We start from the raw sequence: 15,297 nt of genomic DNA, 5'->3' as shown, positions 1-15,297 counted from the left end.
TTTCTTTAATGATCTTCTTTTCTTTTTTTATGGAACAGCACCAACCTTAGATTGAAGTGTGATTCCATCATCACATTGCAGTTGGGAATTGTGGCTGAAAGGAGCTGATAATGTGAAATCAACTTATAGGCTGCGCCACCACAAGTAATAATGTGATGCTAGGAACCTGGTTATTAAACCCGGCGTGGCTTGGGATTCGGTGGTTGGACCGGTTCGAGTTTAATAAAAAACCGACCGGAGCAACAACCTGGCAAAACCCGGTCGACCCATGATCCAGGCGACTTGGACGAACGCAGACATGACCCGGTGTTTTTTTTTTTAAATGTAGGATTTGAAACCCATTAGTATATATACTCTATGTTCTCAAGAAAAAAAATTATGTTTTTTCAATGTGAGATAAAAAAAAACTTTTTTTGTTTAAATACTTCAATTTAAAAGCTTAACATAGTATCTTTTTAATGTGGGATAAAAAACTTTTTAAAATATTTTTTTAAACTTCATTATTTACAATATGTATAGCCTATATTTACATGGATTTTTTTTAAATTTTTTTCATATGAAATATTAAAACTTTAAATATTTTTTTTAATTTTTCCAAGTTAATCCAGCTTGACTCATGAAACCCGAGACCCGGCTTCTTGATCGGGGCAATCCTCATACCGGTTTTTATAACTATGCCGGGAATGAAGACGAGGACCATCGCTGGTAATAACTCATGATTGTGATATATTTATTTTCTAACATTTCTTTATAATTTTAGAAACACAATTTTTTTTAAAAAAAAATTCCTTTGTGTTTTTCATAAATCATTACTGAAAATGCATATATATATTCAATGTCCTCGTAGCTTTAACCGACATATACTCTTGTATTTTTCAAGATGTAGAGCATTAATGATGCTTTCCCCACATTTATTCTAGGGTAAAGTTTTATTCTCCTCACACTTTACTTTACAGGTGTATGTGAAAATGATAAAAATTATTTTTTAAATTATTTTTTATTTTAAAATATATTAGAATATTTTTTTAATTTTTTAAAATTTATTTTTAATATTAGCACATCATAACGATTAAAAACAAAAAAAATAATTAAAAATAATAAAAAACAAAAAAAAACACGATTAAACTGAACTCCCAAACACCTGGTATATATGCTTGCTTCCGTGGCGGGGGATCATCAAAAGCAAGATAATAGGGAAAGAAAGGAATTAAATTCTCTAATCTCTAGTTTGCTTATTTTATATGATATTTAGAATTATTGTAATTGAATTCAACTCCAAATATCAAATCAATTCTTTAGTTTAGAATTTTTTTAAAGTATTGATTTGAATTTTATTTGAAATTAAAATAAATTAAATGAAAAACCCTCTACAATAATTCCCTTTGAATTAACATTAAAAATAAGATTTCAAAAACACCCTTAAGAACACTATTAATTCTTCAAGAGTAATGGAACTTTCGTCCTCAGGAAGCATTCGCATGAGCAATGGTAAAATAACTAAATCGTAATTATTGTCTTCTAGCCTGAACATTTTGTGTTTCTAGAAGGTATCTTATGCCATCACAGTGGACACTTTGTTTACCTTACAGTATAAGAGAAATTAGGAAGCAGCATCGATAACATACAAGTTCTTGCGTCCAAAACAACTAAAACGTCCATGGAGGACTGCAACATGGCAACGCGCAAGCAAATTAGCAGTGATTATTCCTGCGGTGGGTGGGGCAACGATAAGGGAAAGCACTGCAAGAGCAAGTCGTCGCCGGGGTGTGTCATCCTTACCGAGGAGACAGCTGCCGAGCAACAACCACATAGAGCTTTACCAGGTTCAGCTACCAAGGCTGCAGGTATATCTGCAACTTTTGCAGTGAATTATACTAAAAGCCTATTCAAATGGTTAATTTCTTGTAAATATCTTTGTTGTTTTTTTAGATGGAAGGCATCAGCGCAGATGGTGTTGTGTTTAGGTACGTATTTTAATGACATTGCATTGTTTATCATACTTTAAATGTTAGATTATGCGTGCAATTAGTGACTCATCCAAGATTTTTATCCCCCAATTTTTGATCATTTTTTATACAAATCAATTTATTTTATGCCTTTTTCTTTTCCTGTTATCTTGGGGATATAAAATCTGCCAAGTAAAAGGTCTCCTGATGTTGCTTTCCTGTTGCAGTCACTCGGAACTCCTAAGGATGAATGCTGGGGAGAGAGCACTACGTTACAATAAAGAGTCATAATGTTGTGTTTGTGCATGAATAATGGATACCGTTGCTTGCTCCTACCATTTTCGGCCAAGCTCTGCTATATATCTTCTGATTATGGTCAATGTTGCATCGGCCAACCTGGGTTTTCTCTTATTTTCTTTTCTGAATGTATGGAGTAATTAATAAAGAATCAAACTTAACTACTCTCTAGGGTTTAATTTGTAAGGTTTTTGGATGATCTTGTCATGGGTTTTGTGCTGTGCAATCTTTTTTTTTAAAAAAAAAAAAACAAAACCAGTTGCCTTTTGAGAGGCAACAGCAAAGCATTAATGGGTGTGAGACAGAGAACTTGAAATTTAAGTGGCCATGCGAGGTTCTAGGGAAGATGAAGGTGCCCTCGCCTCGAGTTGGTGGGAGGAGGTAGCGATTGTGATATTCTCTTCTCGAAGTAAACAACAATGTGACACAAATTGTTAAAATTGTGATTTTAACACGATACAGAAAATACAAAACAAATTCAAATCGTAAAATCATAAGAAATTTTAAAATATATTAACAAAAAATAATTCTATTTAATTCAACAGTCCATTTATACTGTGAGTGTGGAAAGAAATAATCAAAATCAACATAAGAAGTAGTTAAAAGGGCAAATGCAAACTTAGTCATCCTCAATACAATTAATTAGTCATGGCCTTCATTTTGAATCTTCTCCTACTGGTTCTAGTCGCATATGCATGGTTTAGATAAAAGAAATATCCTGACTTCCACCTTTAAAAAATAATTAGAGGATTATCCTCCACTCATTGATGAACAACAATTTCTTGTTTCCTTAGATAACTGGAGTTGCATGCGTCATGGTGTTACATGTAAATATCATTAAAATTGCATATTAAGATATTTGGTAAGTGCTATAGTAAGCCCGTAACTTAACTATACAGTTTAATACAAAGGGAAAAAAGGGGTAAAAGACATAGAATTTATTTATTTATAGTCATTTATGATTATTATTTCTAACGCTTTGAAAAACTAAAGAATTCAGACCTTTCCTTTTTGTAAACTAAAACTTTAGACCTTTTCCTTTCATAAGGCATATATATGTGATAGCAGAAGTCAAACGATTGATAATGGAAAAGTTTACAAGAACACGTATGTGAGACTAAGTTTGGACTCCACACTCCACAGTATAAATAGACAGAAAAACATTCAAAATCATTCCATCAATTCAATTCAAGGGATAGAAAAACATTATAAATATACAAATTACAGGATCGGCAAAATCAACATACAATTACAGGGCAAAATCAAAAGCTGTAATTACAGGGGAATATACAATTACAGAGCAAAATCAACTATTGCAGTTTTACATTTTGAAGGCAAAATCAACTTACGGTGAAGAAGAGTCGTTGATAATGAAGGCTGAACAGCTGCCAGTTAAGAGGAGCGATGTCGTCTGCTGCTATTGATGAAGAGGAAGCCGTCAGCTGTTGATGATGGGAAAGAAAAGAGATCGTTGCCGGCGTGCCGCTGTTGATGAAGATTGAAGAGGAAGCCGTGAGCTGTTGAGGAGATCAGTAATGAAAAGGAAGCCGCGACTGTGAGCACTGATGACTGGAGTGATGACTAGAGTGAGGAAAGAGAAGGAGTGAAAACTGGACCGTGACTGTGACCGTGATCGTCGCCGCTTTTGTGGTTACCGGTTGGTTAATTAGAGAAGGGGATTAGGGATTTGTTCGGTGAAAAGGAGGAGATGGACTGATTTGTTCTGCGCTTTTGTGACTGGAGTGAAGAGTGAAGACTTTGTCATGTAGCGTGACTGTGCATTTGCACAGCCAATAGGCGCCGGACAGCTGGAGCATGGGTGGGGGAACATTTTGCTTCAGTGCATGAGTTTTGGTGAAATCACGAAATCGGTCATGAAATCGTGATTTTTCACGATTTCATCTATTTTCGATTTTTTCAAACGATTCAGCACGCAAAGCATGTTTTGACTCGTAAAATTATATGATTTTACAAGTCAAAACACGATTTTAACAACCTTGATGTGACCCACCTACCTTATATAGCCCAAGAGCATAATAGCCTGACCTAGGCAAATATTTGGCTTGGATCTTGCTGTCCTTGAGCGCGAGGGGACTAGAAAACACAAAGAACACGAACAATTGTGTGTCCATAACGAAGCAGCTTGTTATTAAAAATAAATTTTTTAAAAAATAATAATATTTTGTTGAATTTTCGAGCAATTTTTTCATAAAAAAACAATATTTATCACTGATACAAACACCTCTCAGCCCGGCAAGTGAGGTCTAACTGTTTGTTTTCTTTCTTTGCATAGCCACTATTTCTCCCATTACCATAACCATCACCGTCACTGTCGCTTTAAGTCTAAAGTTTTTTTAATTATTTGATCATTATCACACAACTCACTAATCACATCCTCTTCTTCTTCTTTTTTCTTTCATTCAATTTCAAAGTCTTCCTTGTGGATAGTGGATACCCTCCTTCCATCCTTTTCTTCCCTTTCCTGGACTGTATAATTCCCTGTTTATGATTGAAATCACATCCTCTTCTCTCTTTTTTTCCATTCAATTTCAATACAAGCTCTGATTCATGCCTTGCATCTCAGTCGGGCAGACATTGTTATGGTGTTGTAGCCTACTAATTGGTGAACCATCTAAGAGGGGCTTGTCTTGTGTCTTCTATACTTTTCGTCCACTTTCAACACTTTTGATTAGGATATTATTAGCCTCAAAAAAGAGAAAAATAAAGACCCAAATGATTATCAAATCCAATTATTATATCATCTTTCTCTTGCTTTGCTGCGAACAACTTTGGTAGGATAATCGTTTTTTATTTGATTCGGTTTTTATCTATAAAAACAAATAATTATAAATTAAAATCGGTTTCAACCGATCGATTTCGGTTCACTTATTTTATATTACAAACTGAAACTCAACCAACCGGTTACGATTTGATTTGGTTGTTTTATATTAAAAACAAAAATTATATTGTTTTTTGGGTTTTTTTTTGGACTTTCTGATAGATTGGTTTCGGTTCGGTTGAGGTTTTCGGTTTCAGGCTTATGAAACCAAAACTGAATCCGAACCGAATATTTTTTTAAATATTCTAATCAGTTTAATTTGTTTTTTTTTCATGGTTTGGTTTTTTTTTGTTTTTTTGGTTTAATCGGTTTGTCGATTTTTTTGTTTACCCCTATCCATGAGATATCTTTTAAGAATTGTTTATGTCTTCGTAGCGGTTTTTTTAAAAAATATTTTTTATTTTAAAATATATTAAAATAATATTTTTTTATTTTTAATATTAACACACCAAGATAATCTGAATACACCAAAAAAAAATTGAAACAAGAAAAAAATAAAACAAAAATGCTTTTGAAACGCAAAAACAGACGAACTCTAAATATAAAGATAATGTGAAATTTATGTAAAAAAAATAATTAAAAAAAATAAGGATCAAATTTAATAAAAACAAATTTAATGAGATAAAATATTTAGGGACATGAGAGAAAAAAAAGGAGGGAAAGTCAATCGTTGAGAATTGTCATGAATATCACCACGACCACCACCTTATCAATTGCGTCACCACCATACATTTTAGACGACATAGAGGTTGAATGTTTTTTTGCCACCGTATGTATGATGCCACATGCCTCCAACTACTTGCTGGAACATTCATTGCACGCGCTAATTATTTTTTTATTAATATTTTATATTTGTTAAAAGAATGGATTGCCTCTCATTCAAGTTGATTATAACTGAAAAACCATGATGAAAATACAAATTTATCTCCTTCACAATTTTAAATTTTTTATCTTTAAGAGCAATATAATTATTTTATTGTGTCAAATAAAATAAAAAACCAAAAAACCTTTGAACCGCATCTTTAAAAAAGTTGCCTTCAAGAATACTCAAGTAATTCAACTATTTTGAAAAGGATAAAAGAACTACAATACCCTTGTATGTTAATTTATCTTTTTTAATTTAATTGATAAATAAATTATTTTATCATTAAAAAAATTAAAAAGTCGATTCTACTCTAAGAAAATACAATTTTGCACCATAAGTCTGACATCTTTGGGTGTTATGATGAAGGACAAAAACAGTAAAAAACTAATATTCTTTTTAGTTTTCTTGAATGATCTTCTTTTCTTTTTTATGGAAGCAGCAACCTTAGATGGAAGTGTGATTCCATCATCACGTTGCAGTTGGGAATTGTGGCTGAAAGGAGCTGATAATGTGAAGTCAAGCTATGGGCAGGGCCACAAGTAATAAGTGATGCTAGGAATGAAGATGCATGAGGACCATCGCTGGTAATAACTCATGATTATGATATTTTATTTATTTATTTTCTAACATTTCTTTTTAATTTTAGAAACACAAATTCCTTTGTGATTTTCATAAATCATTACTGAAAATGCATATATATATATATTCAAAGTCCTCATAGCTTTAACCGGCATATACTCTTGTATTTTTCAAGATGTAGAGCATTAATGATGCTTTCCCCGCATTTATTCTTGGGTAAAGTTTTATTCTATTCGGGTATTTGAGATAGATTTTTTTTTAAAGTATTTTTTATTTAAAAATGTATTAAAATATTATTATTTTATTATTTTTAAAATTTTATTTATAATATTAATATATCAAAACGATGAAAAAAACAAAAAAAATTTAAAACAAAAAAAAATTAATTTTTTTTAAAACACGATTCAACAATACTCTCAAATATCTCCTAGGCATACTTGCTTTCGTGGCGGGGATCATCAAAAGCAAGATATGTGGGAAAGAAAAGAATTAAATTCTCTAGGCTATTTAGAATTACTGGAATTGAATTCAATTCCAAATATCAAATCAGTTTTAAAGTTCAGAATCTTTTGATTTAAATTGCTAAAAATAACCAAACATTAAAAATAAAATTTCAAAAACACCCTTAAGAACACTATTAATTCTTCAAGAGTAATGGAACTTTCGTCCTCAGGAAGCAATGGTAAAATAACTAAATCGTAATTATTGTCTTCTAGCCTGAACATTTTGTGTTTCTAGAAGGTATCTTATGCCATCACAGTGCACACTTCGTTCACCTTACAGTATAAGAGAAAGGAAGCAGCCATCGATAACATACAAGTTCTTGCGTACGTCCACAACAACTAAAACCATGTGCTACAAAGTAACGTGCAAGCAATGCAATAAATATTCCTGGGGTGGGTGTGGCAACCACCTCACCGCCGTGTATGCGGGCATAGAGAAGGGAAAGCACTGCACGTGCAAGCCATGGCCGGGGGTTGTCATCCTTACGGAGGAGACAGCTGCCGAGCAACAACCATATAGAGCTTTATCAGCTAATTCAGCTACCAAGGCGGCTGCAGGTATATCTGCAACTTTTGCAGTGAATTATACTAGAAGCCTATTCAAATGGTTAATTTCTTGTAAATATCTTGGTTGTAATTATTTTTTAGATGCAAGGCATCATCGCAGATGGTGGCGTGTCTAGGTCAGTATTTTAATGACATTAATTGCGTTGCTTATCATACTAGATATGTTGGATTATGCGTGCAATTAGTGACTCATCCAAGATTTTAATCCCCCATTTTTTTAATGGTGGCACGCATGAATTCTGTATTATCTATAAATTTTATTGTCAGCAATAGCTTTGCAGCTAATGGGATTTCATGATCTTTGTATCAGATTCAAGGTATCAAGTAGATAATGTTAAGAGCTATACATATGGTTAGGTCTCATATAATTTTCTCATTTATATTTAAGTATTCTTGCATCATGTTATACGTATCTAAAATTGCATGCATCGTCTCCATGTATTGATTACTGTGATTGATTTTTTATATATATAATCAGTTCATTATTGTAGTAGTTGAAACTGAAATCATCATCAATGGTGGTTACCGAACATGGAATCTTGGCTTTACATTCAATTATTAACGGGACATGATGTGATATAAAAAAAGAAGGAAAAAGGTTTAATCTTTTGATTATTTTTTATACAGATCAATTTATTTTATGCCTTTTCTTTTCCTGTTATCTTGGGGATATAAAATCTGCCAAGTAAAAGGTCTCCTGATGCAGCTTTCCTGTTGCAGTCACTCGGAACTCCTAAAGATGAATGCCTGGGGGCTGGGGAGAGAGTACTACGTTACAATAAAGAGTCATGTTGTGTTTGTGCATGAATAATGGATACCGTTGCTTGCTTGTACCATTTTCGTCCAAGCTCTGCTATATATCTTCTGATTATGGTCATTGTTGCATCGGCCAACCTGGGTTTTCTCTTATTTTCTTATCTGAATGTATGGAATAATTAATAAAGAATCAAACTTAACTACTCTCTAGGGTTTTGTGAGGTTTTTGGATGATTTTGTCATGGGTTTTGTGCTGTGCAATCTTTTAAAAAACGAAAAACAAAACCAGTTGCCTTTTGAGAGGCAACAGCAAAGCATTAATGGGTGTGAGACCGAGAACTACAAATTTAAGTGGCCATGCGAGGTTCTAGGGAAGATGAAGGTGCCCTCGCCTCGAGTTGGTGGGAGGAGGTAGCGCTTGTGATATTCTCATTTCTCGAAGTAAACAACAATGTGACCCACCTACCTTATATAGCCCAAGAGCATAATAGCCTGACCTAGGCAAATATTTGGCTTGGATCTTGCTGTCCTTGAGCGCAAGAGGACTAGAAAACACGAAGAACACGAACAATTGTGTGTCCATAACGAAGCAGCTTGCTATCATTCTGTTGTGTATTTTGTCTAATGATTAGTCATCAAAGCATGTGAATGTAAGAAACAAAGGGCTCCATATGTCCACTTTCACAAAACAATTATCCATTTTAGCCCTTGCCTTTCAAAATCCATTCAGCTGCCAGTTTATTTATTTCCATAGCCACTATTTCTGCCATCATCATCACCACCATGATTGTCCTTTTATGTCTAAAGTTTTTTAATTATTTGATCATTACCACACTACTCACTAATCACATCCTCTTCTTCTTTTTTCTTCCTTTCTTTCAATTTCAATGTCTTCCTTGTGGACAGTGGATACCCTCCTGGCCTCCTTCCATCTTTTCCCTCCCTTTCCTGGACTGTATTCTTCCCTGTTTATGATTGAAATCACATCCTCCTTTTTTTTCTTTCATTCAATTTCAATATATAATTTATATATTTTTTTTAAATTAAAAATACTTTAAAAAATAACTATAATTAAACTCAGACTCGAGACTCTTAATGTCAACTTAAACCCTCCCACTTCTAGTTCTTAAAGAATAAAAGTCAACTGCTAAATTTGGTCAACTGTGAAACTTGGTCAGAGTTTCAACCAAATGCCAACACTTGTCCTTCTTAAGTTCATAAAGGTTCATTTTAAATCCAAAATATTAAGAACTTAATGATGTTTAATGAGACCAAAAATTAGTAACCACGTGAGCCTCGTTGTTGTGGTCAAAGCCACAAATGTGAAATGTGACTCTTAGACAGTTCAAATTTAGCTACTGCAACCAGCAGAAACATTTGTGCTTCTTACTGCCATATCAGTCATTAATATTACTGCCAAATTTAGCTAATTCAAAGCTGCATACTTCTATAAAAAAAAATTAAAAAACTTAAATCGAATCTCACCGGAGTTTTAACTCGAGCAATTTAATATAAAACCCGATTCAAATTAACTATTAGCTTGACCGGTTATTAAATTGACCAACCAAGCTGATTAGGATGAAAGGGGTGTTTGGAGAGCGTTTCATCTAGAGTTTCTTACAAATTTTAATTTTAATTTTGTTTTTTCTAAATTAATTTTTTTAATATTTTTAGATTGCTTTAGCGTACTGATATTTTAAATATATTTTAAAATAAAAAATATTTTAAAAACCACAGTTACCGCTGTGTCAGACACCCGGGACATCGCTAGTATTAGCTGTTGATTGATGAGCACATTTATGGTATCACCATTCTCAGTCAAGTCATCAATATGGTCATAAATTAATGAAGGTAGGGGGAGACGGCAGATATGATGCCCTAAATGAAAGTGAGCGCCATGTTTTCAGACCTGGATTTCAAGAAGTGGAGAACCATTACTATCAACAAGCTAAGAAATTCAAGAAAATCAGCCAAAATTGAAATTGTGGAGTTGTTTGCTTCTCTTTTCATGTGGGTCATCGTCTCCATGTGACCATTTATTCCTGCATAAAATCACAGGATGTATCTTTATGGACCCCCATTTATTAATTTAATCTTGGACGGCATATATTTCAAAATCCCCCCCTCTCGATCGTCCCTATCGGGTTAAGCTCTGATTCATGCCTTGCATCTCAGCCGGGCAGCCATTGTTATGGTGCTGTAACCTCCTAATTAGTGGCCCATCTAGGAGGGGCTTGTCTTGTGTCTTCTATACTTTTCGTCTTCTTTCAACACTTTTGATTAGGATATTATTAGCCTCCAAAAGGAGAAAAATAAAGGACCCAAATGATTATCAAATCCAATTATTATATCATCTTCCTCTTGCTTTCCTGTGAACAACTGTTAAGCCCGTGAGTCATCGTTCTTTAGACTGAAATCATTGTTTTCTAAAGTTTTTTATTTTTAAAAATATTTTTTAAATTTTATTTTTAATATTAGTATATTAAAACGATTTAAATACATTAAATAATTAATTTAAAATAAAAAAATAATTAATTTTTCTTAAAAATACTTCTTTTAATAATGTAAGGAATTCTAGATAATAATGTAAGGAATAAGGTCACTTATCATTCAAACTAACACCTCCTCCTCGAACACTTCAATAATATTATAATTAAGATGCTTTGAATTTGAGTTAATAATTAAAAATTGCTCCTTTAATTCTCATTTTAAATACCCACCTAACATCTGATTAAACAATTAGAGGTGGGCGCGTATTGATCAAATTTCTAGACATAGCATGTGACTATTGACACAATTCAAGTAAAAGGAAATAAAATTTTAAAAATAAAAAAAATTATTTGATACATTTCCTAACAAAATAAAACAATTCATATTTTTAAATACTTTCTCAGGGTGTTTGATAATGTTGTATAGTATTTTTATAAAAGTGATTTTTAATTAAAAATATATTAATATGTTCTTGATGTTAAGATATTAAAATCATCTAAAAATATATTAAATAAATATTATTTTAAATAAAAAGCATTTTTTCAAAGAAAGTTACATGGATTGCTCCATGAAGGATTAATGAATAAATATAAACAAATATACCATAATTTACGCAAAAAAGCCCCAGTTGGCAAGCAATGGCAATGGATGATGGTGATGGTCTTTTTAAAGTGTACGAAAGAAAATTCTTCCAAAAGACTTCCTTTATACTCCAGCAGGAGGAGTTTTGAGTTGGAGTGGTTAAGATTCTGATCTCATTCAAAGATGAAAAAGCAAAAGAAATTTCGATTAAAAAAAAGAATGATGGTGTTACTGGAAAAACCCTTCATGGACTTCATTTGTCCGTTTTGAGCTGTTGGATTCCCAATCTCTCTTTCCTTGCTTTGCCACTCTGTTGTCACACTATTAGTTTAGCCCTAAACATAAACTTACAAGAGACATACAGACATTCTGTCCTATCATTCATTCTCACACTTCCATGCCAAAAACCTTCAAACACTCCTTCCCTCTCTTCTCATGGATCTAGCTTAGTTTTTGAGAAATTTCCGTCTCACAAGAAGCAGCAGGTTTTCTTGAAAACTAAAATGGCGGCTGAGAAGCCTAGCTCTAAAGGACAAGCATGGTTAGTTGATTAGCAATGCACAAATTAGTCTTTTCTTGCCCATGTTTCAAACAAAGACTGAATGACAATTTCTCCAATGCTTTTTCTTTTCTTTTCTTTCTTGCAGGTTTTGCACAACTGGGCTGCCAAGTGACATTGTGATTGAAGTAGGAGATATGACCTTTCACCTCCACAAGGTAAAGCATGGCCCTTCTGGTTATATTCCATGTTCAAGTCATTTTCTTTCTTTCTTGCTTACTAGTGGCTCTGTGTTCTCTGTCTGGTGGTTTAGTTTCCTCTGATGTCAAAAAGCAGAAAGCTTCATCAACTAATAACAGAGCAAGAAACCCAAAGGAATGACCAACAAGAACCAGAAGAAGAAAGAGATGAAATTGAAGAAATTCTTTGTCAGATTTCTCTCCTTGATTTCCCAGGCGGCTCTGAAACGTTTGAGATGGCTGCCAAGTTTTGCTACGGCGTAAAGGTAGACTTAAACTCATCTATCATCGCTCCTCTTCGCTGTGCTGGAGAGTTTCTTGAAATGACGGAAGAATATTCAGAAGATAATTTAATTTCCAAGACAGAGAGGTTTTTCTCTCATTCTGTACTCAAAAGTCTCAAGGAATCAATTAAGGCCTTAAAATCTTGCGAGCGGGTAATGGCACTGGCGGAAAGTTTAGGCATCACAGAGAGATGCATTGATTCCATTATTTCCAGAGCATCCTCTGCCGATCCAGCCTTATTTGGCTGGCCGGTTAGCGAAGCAGCAAATGAGAATATCAAAGCCAGTTCCAATCAGGCCCTGTGGAATGGGATTGAATCCGCGGTACGTAGAAAAGGAGGTGGTGCTAGAAGCAATAATGCGGATTCTTGGTTTGAAGATTTGGCACTTTTGAGCATGCCATTGTTTAAGCGATTGATTTTGGCTATGAAAGTGCGAGATCTGAATCCGGAGATTTTAGAGAGTTGTTTAATGTACTATGCCAAGAAGCACATTCCGGGCATATCAAGATTAAGTAGGAAGCCATCTTCTTCATCATCTTCAATTGCTTCAGAGGGTGGGCAAAGGGAAGTGTTGGAGACTACTGTTTCCAATCTTCCATTGCACAGAAGTTCTAGATCTTCCACAGCTACAAGGTTCTTATTTGGTTTGCTAAGAACTGCTAACATACTAAATGCAGCTGAAGAGTGTCGGTCCACTTTGGAGAAGAAAATCGGGTTGCAACTGGAGCAAGCTACACTAGATGATTTGTTGATTCCTAGCTATTCATATTTGAATGAGACATTATATGATGTGGATTGCTTGGAGAGAATTTTAGGCCACTTCTTGGATGGACTTCAAGAAGAGAGAAATGTAGGTGAGATTGAAGCCGGCGAGGATGGTGGAGATAGCAATGTGAGATCACCCACTTTAATGCTTGTTGGTAAACTAATTGATGGCTATCTTGCTGAGATTGCATCAGATGCAAATTTAAAGCCTGATAGATTCCATAATCTTGCAATTTCACTACCGGAGCAAGCTAGACTCTTTGATGATGGCCTTTACCGAGCTGTAGATGTCTATCTCAAGGTAACAAATTCCCCATTATATTATTTATATATTTAATTGTGCAATGAGATATTACAACCAGGAATACAGTTTTGCAAATCATAGGCAGATGAAGTTGTTATGATGTCACTATCCCTGAGATTTAGTACAACGTTAATGCTAATTACAAAATCCTATAGAGAAAAATTGCAGTATATAGTCAAGTTGTTTTGTTGGTACAATCCAAGACTCAATATTCTGTTATAATAATTACTGTAAGGAAATTTATGCTTCCCAGCAATGAAGTCTTGTTTTTTTTTATTCTCGAAGGCCCATCCATGGATATCAGAGGCAGAGCGGGAGAAGATATGTGGAGTAATGGATTGTCAAAAGCTCACATTAGAAGCGTGCACTCACGCAGCACAAAATGAGCGGCTGCCATTGCGTGCGGTGGTTCAAGTTTTGTTTTTCGAGCAGTTACAGCTGCGCCACGCAATTGCAGGGACATTGATTGCGGCTGAAGCTGATCCTGCAAGGCCATCCATGCTAAGACGAAGGGAGGAAGAGGCAGAGGCAGAAGCAGGGGCAGAGGCAGAAGCAGGGGCAATGCAGGAGGGTACCAGTAACACTTGGAGGGCAGCAGTGAGGGAAAATCAAGTGCTGAGACTAGACATGGACAGCATGAGGACTAGGGTGCATCAGCTTGAACGAGAATGTTCAACTATGAAAAAGGTGATTGATAAGATTGATAAGGAGGGTCCGCGTGGTAACAATGGAGGGTGGAGAGAGTCCCTGACAAGGAGGTTTGGGTGCAAGTTCAAGACCCAAGTTTGTGATTCTCATGAACAAACGGTTGTAAATGCTAGGAAGGGAAGGCAGCAGCAGCAGCATCAACATCAACAATAGATGATTCAGCATGGGAGCATGGGAGGTCTCGTTATTAGTATTCATTTAATCCAAATCACATTGTGCATTGGTTGTCCATAATTTATTATGTTTAGTCCATGCAAGTTGCTTCCACTTGTGGTCTTAAAGGATGGGGGAATAAAAGTACGATTTTTTCTCAAGGGTGATACTGTTCTAGCTCCAATGATTTTGTTGATTGTCCAGATTGGCACATCTTCTAAGGTAATGCCTTCTGGGCATCACAGAGCATGAGGGACAGAGTAAATTGCAGGTTCTTTCTATAAAGCTGTGTGTAATCTGAACTCTGTGGTCAGTGGTCACTCCCAACAGAAGCTAAGGGACCCAGTTTATGTGCAGTCGTAGATCATTAAAAGCATCAAAAATCATCTCCTTGTCTGTCCCTTTTCTATCATAGACTGTTCTTGTTTTGAACTGGAAGTCAAGGTGAAGATGACACAAAAACTTGTAGTGTTCGAATTTCCTTGGATTCATGATGATGACCGAAGTTTAGAGCAATGTGGACTGTGGATTGCTTTCTGTCCAAGAATCATTTTGCTCACCACTTCATTCAAAAGGAAAAATTGAAAACGAAATATGGTACGGACCCCTTTCACATAGGGTCCCACGGGCCTTGCCTATCTTCTTTCGCCTTCTCCTATGGGCGATTAAAGTGTCTCATCTTTTTTCTTCTTCTTTTTTTACAGTACAATTGCTAAGAATTCTATTTTGCCTTTGCAGCTTCTTTTTTTTTTTTTTTATCAGATTCTTGAGTTAAATAATACGATAGCTAGTGAGATGTTTGGATTATAATAAATTATGCGCAGATGTGTTTATAGGATATGGTAGTAGTTGTTTTATAAAATATTTATTATTTTAAAAATTATTAAAAAATATTTTTTTTATTTTTTTAAATTTATTT

The 15,297-nt window shown here is 34.6% G+C and overlaps 2 protein-coding genes and 1 long non-coding RNA gene across 6 annotated transcripts; all 3 read left to right on the top strand.

The window, feature by feature from the left end:
- The first annotated feature begins 1,473 nt into the window (after positions 1 to 1,473).
- LOC7473127 (uncharacterized) lies at positions 1,474 to 9,042 on the top strand. Of its 2 annotated transcripts, XR_008059656.1 has the most exons (5): positions 1,474 to 1,488; positions 1,590 to 1,844; positions 1,930 to 1,964; positions 2,174 to 2,624; positions 8,764 to 9,038. It is a non-coding gene; the product is annotated as an uncharacterized LOC7473127 (long non-coding RNA). The 2 variants fall into 2 exon arrangements; XR_002982949.2 differs by lacking the exon at positions 1,474 to 1,488 and having other exon boundaries at positions 1,530 to 1,844; positions 8,764 to 9,042.
- Positions 7,331 to 8,558, top strand: LOC7473128 (uncharacterized). Of its 3 annotated transcripts, XR_002982945.2 has the most exons (4): positions 7,332 to 7,587; positions 7,678 to 7,712; positions 7,907 to 7,948; positions 8,317 to 8,558. XR_002982945.2 is itself a non-coding variant. In XM_006380677.2 (3 exons), exons 1-3 carry the CDS (start codon positions 7,377 to 7,379, stop codon positions 8,331 to 8,333), a joined length of 270 nt encoding a protein of 89 aa, XP_006380739.1. In that variant the 5' UTR covers positions 7,331 to 7,376; the 3' UTR covers positions 8,334 to 8,558. The 3 variants fall into 3 exon arrangements, 1 of the variants encoding a protein (XP_006380739.1); XM_006380677.2 differs by lacking the exon at positions 7,678 to 7,712 and having other exon boundaries at positions 7,331 to 7,587; XR_002982946.1 differs by lacking the exon at positions 7,907 to 7,948.
- A 2,459-nt stretch (positions 9,043 to 11,501) lies between the features above and the next one.
- On the top strand, positions 11,502 to 14,539 carry LOC7473129 (BTB/POZ domain-containing protein At5g66560). The gene is made up of 4 exons (XM_024605871.2): positions 11,502 to 11,965; positions 12,072 to 12,141; positions 12,237 to 13,514; positions 13,803 to 14,539. The coding sequence occupies exons 1-4, from the start codon at positions 11,928 to 11,930 to the stop codon at positions 14,376 to 14,378; spliced, it is 1,962 nt and encodes a 653-aa protein (XP_024461639.2). The 5' UTR covers positions 11,502 to 11,927; the 3' UTR covers positions 14,379 to 14,539.
- Positions 14,540 to 15,297: the final 758 nt, after the last annotated feature.

This window comes from Populus trichocarpa, chromosome 7 (genome assembly GCF_000002775.5).
Source record: "Populus trichocarpa isolate Nisqually-1 chromosome 7, P.trichocarpa_v4.1, whole genome shotgun sequence".
NCBI lineage: Eukaryota > Viridiplantae > Streptophyta > Magnoliopsida > Malpighiales > Salicaceae > Populus > Populus trichocarpa.
This window is presented reverse-complemented; position numbering and strand designations above follow the sequence as displayed.

Bases quoted from the DNA above. Each gene is read 5' to 3' on its own strand.
- LOC7473128 (XM_006380677.2), top strand. From the start codon at position 7,377: ATGTGCTACAAAGTAACGTGCAAGCAATGCAATAAATATTCCTGGGGT. The intron at 7,588-7,906 runs GTATATCTGCAA...TCTTTGTATCAG, and splicing joins AGCTACCAAGGCGGCTGCAG to ATTCAAGGTATCAAGTAGAT.
- LOC7473129 (XM_024605871.2), top strand. From the start codon at position 11,928: ATGGCGGCTGAGAAGCCTAGCTCTAAAGGACAAGCATG. The intron at 12,142-12,236 runs GTAAAGCATGGC...CTGGTGGTTTAG, and splicing joins TGACCTTTCACCTCCACAAG to TTTCCTCTGATGTCAAAAAG. The intron at 13,515-13,802 runs GTAACAAATTCC...TTATTCTCGAAG, and splicing joins CTGTAGATGTCTATCTCAAG to GCCCATCCATGGATATCAGA.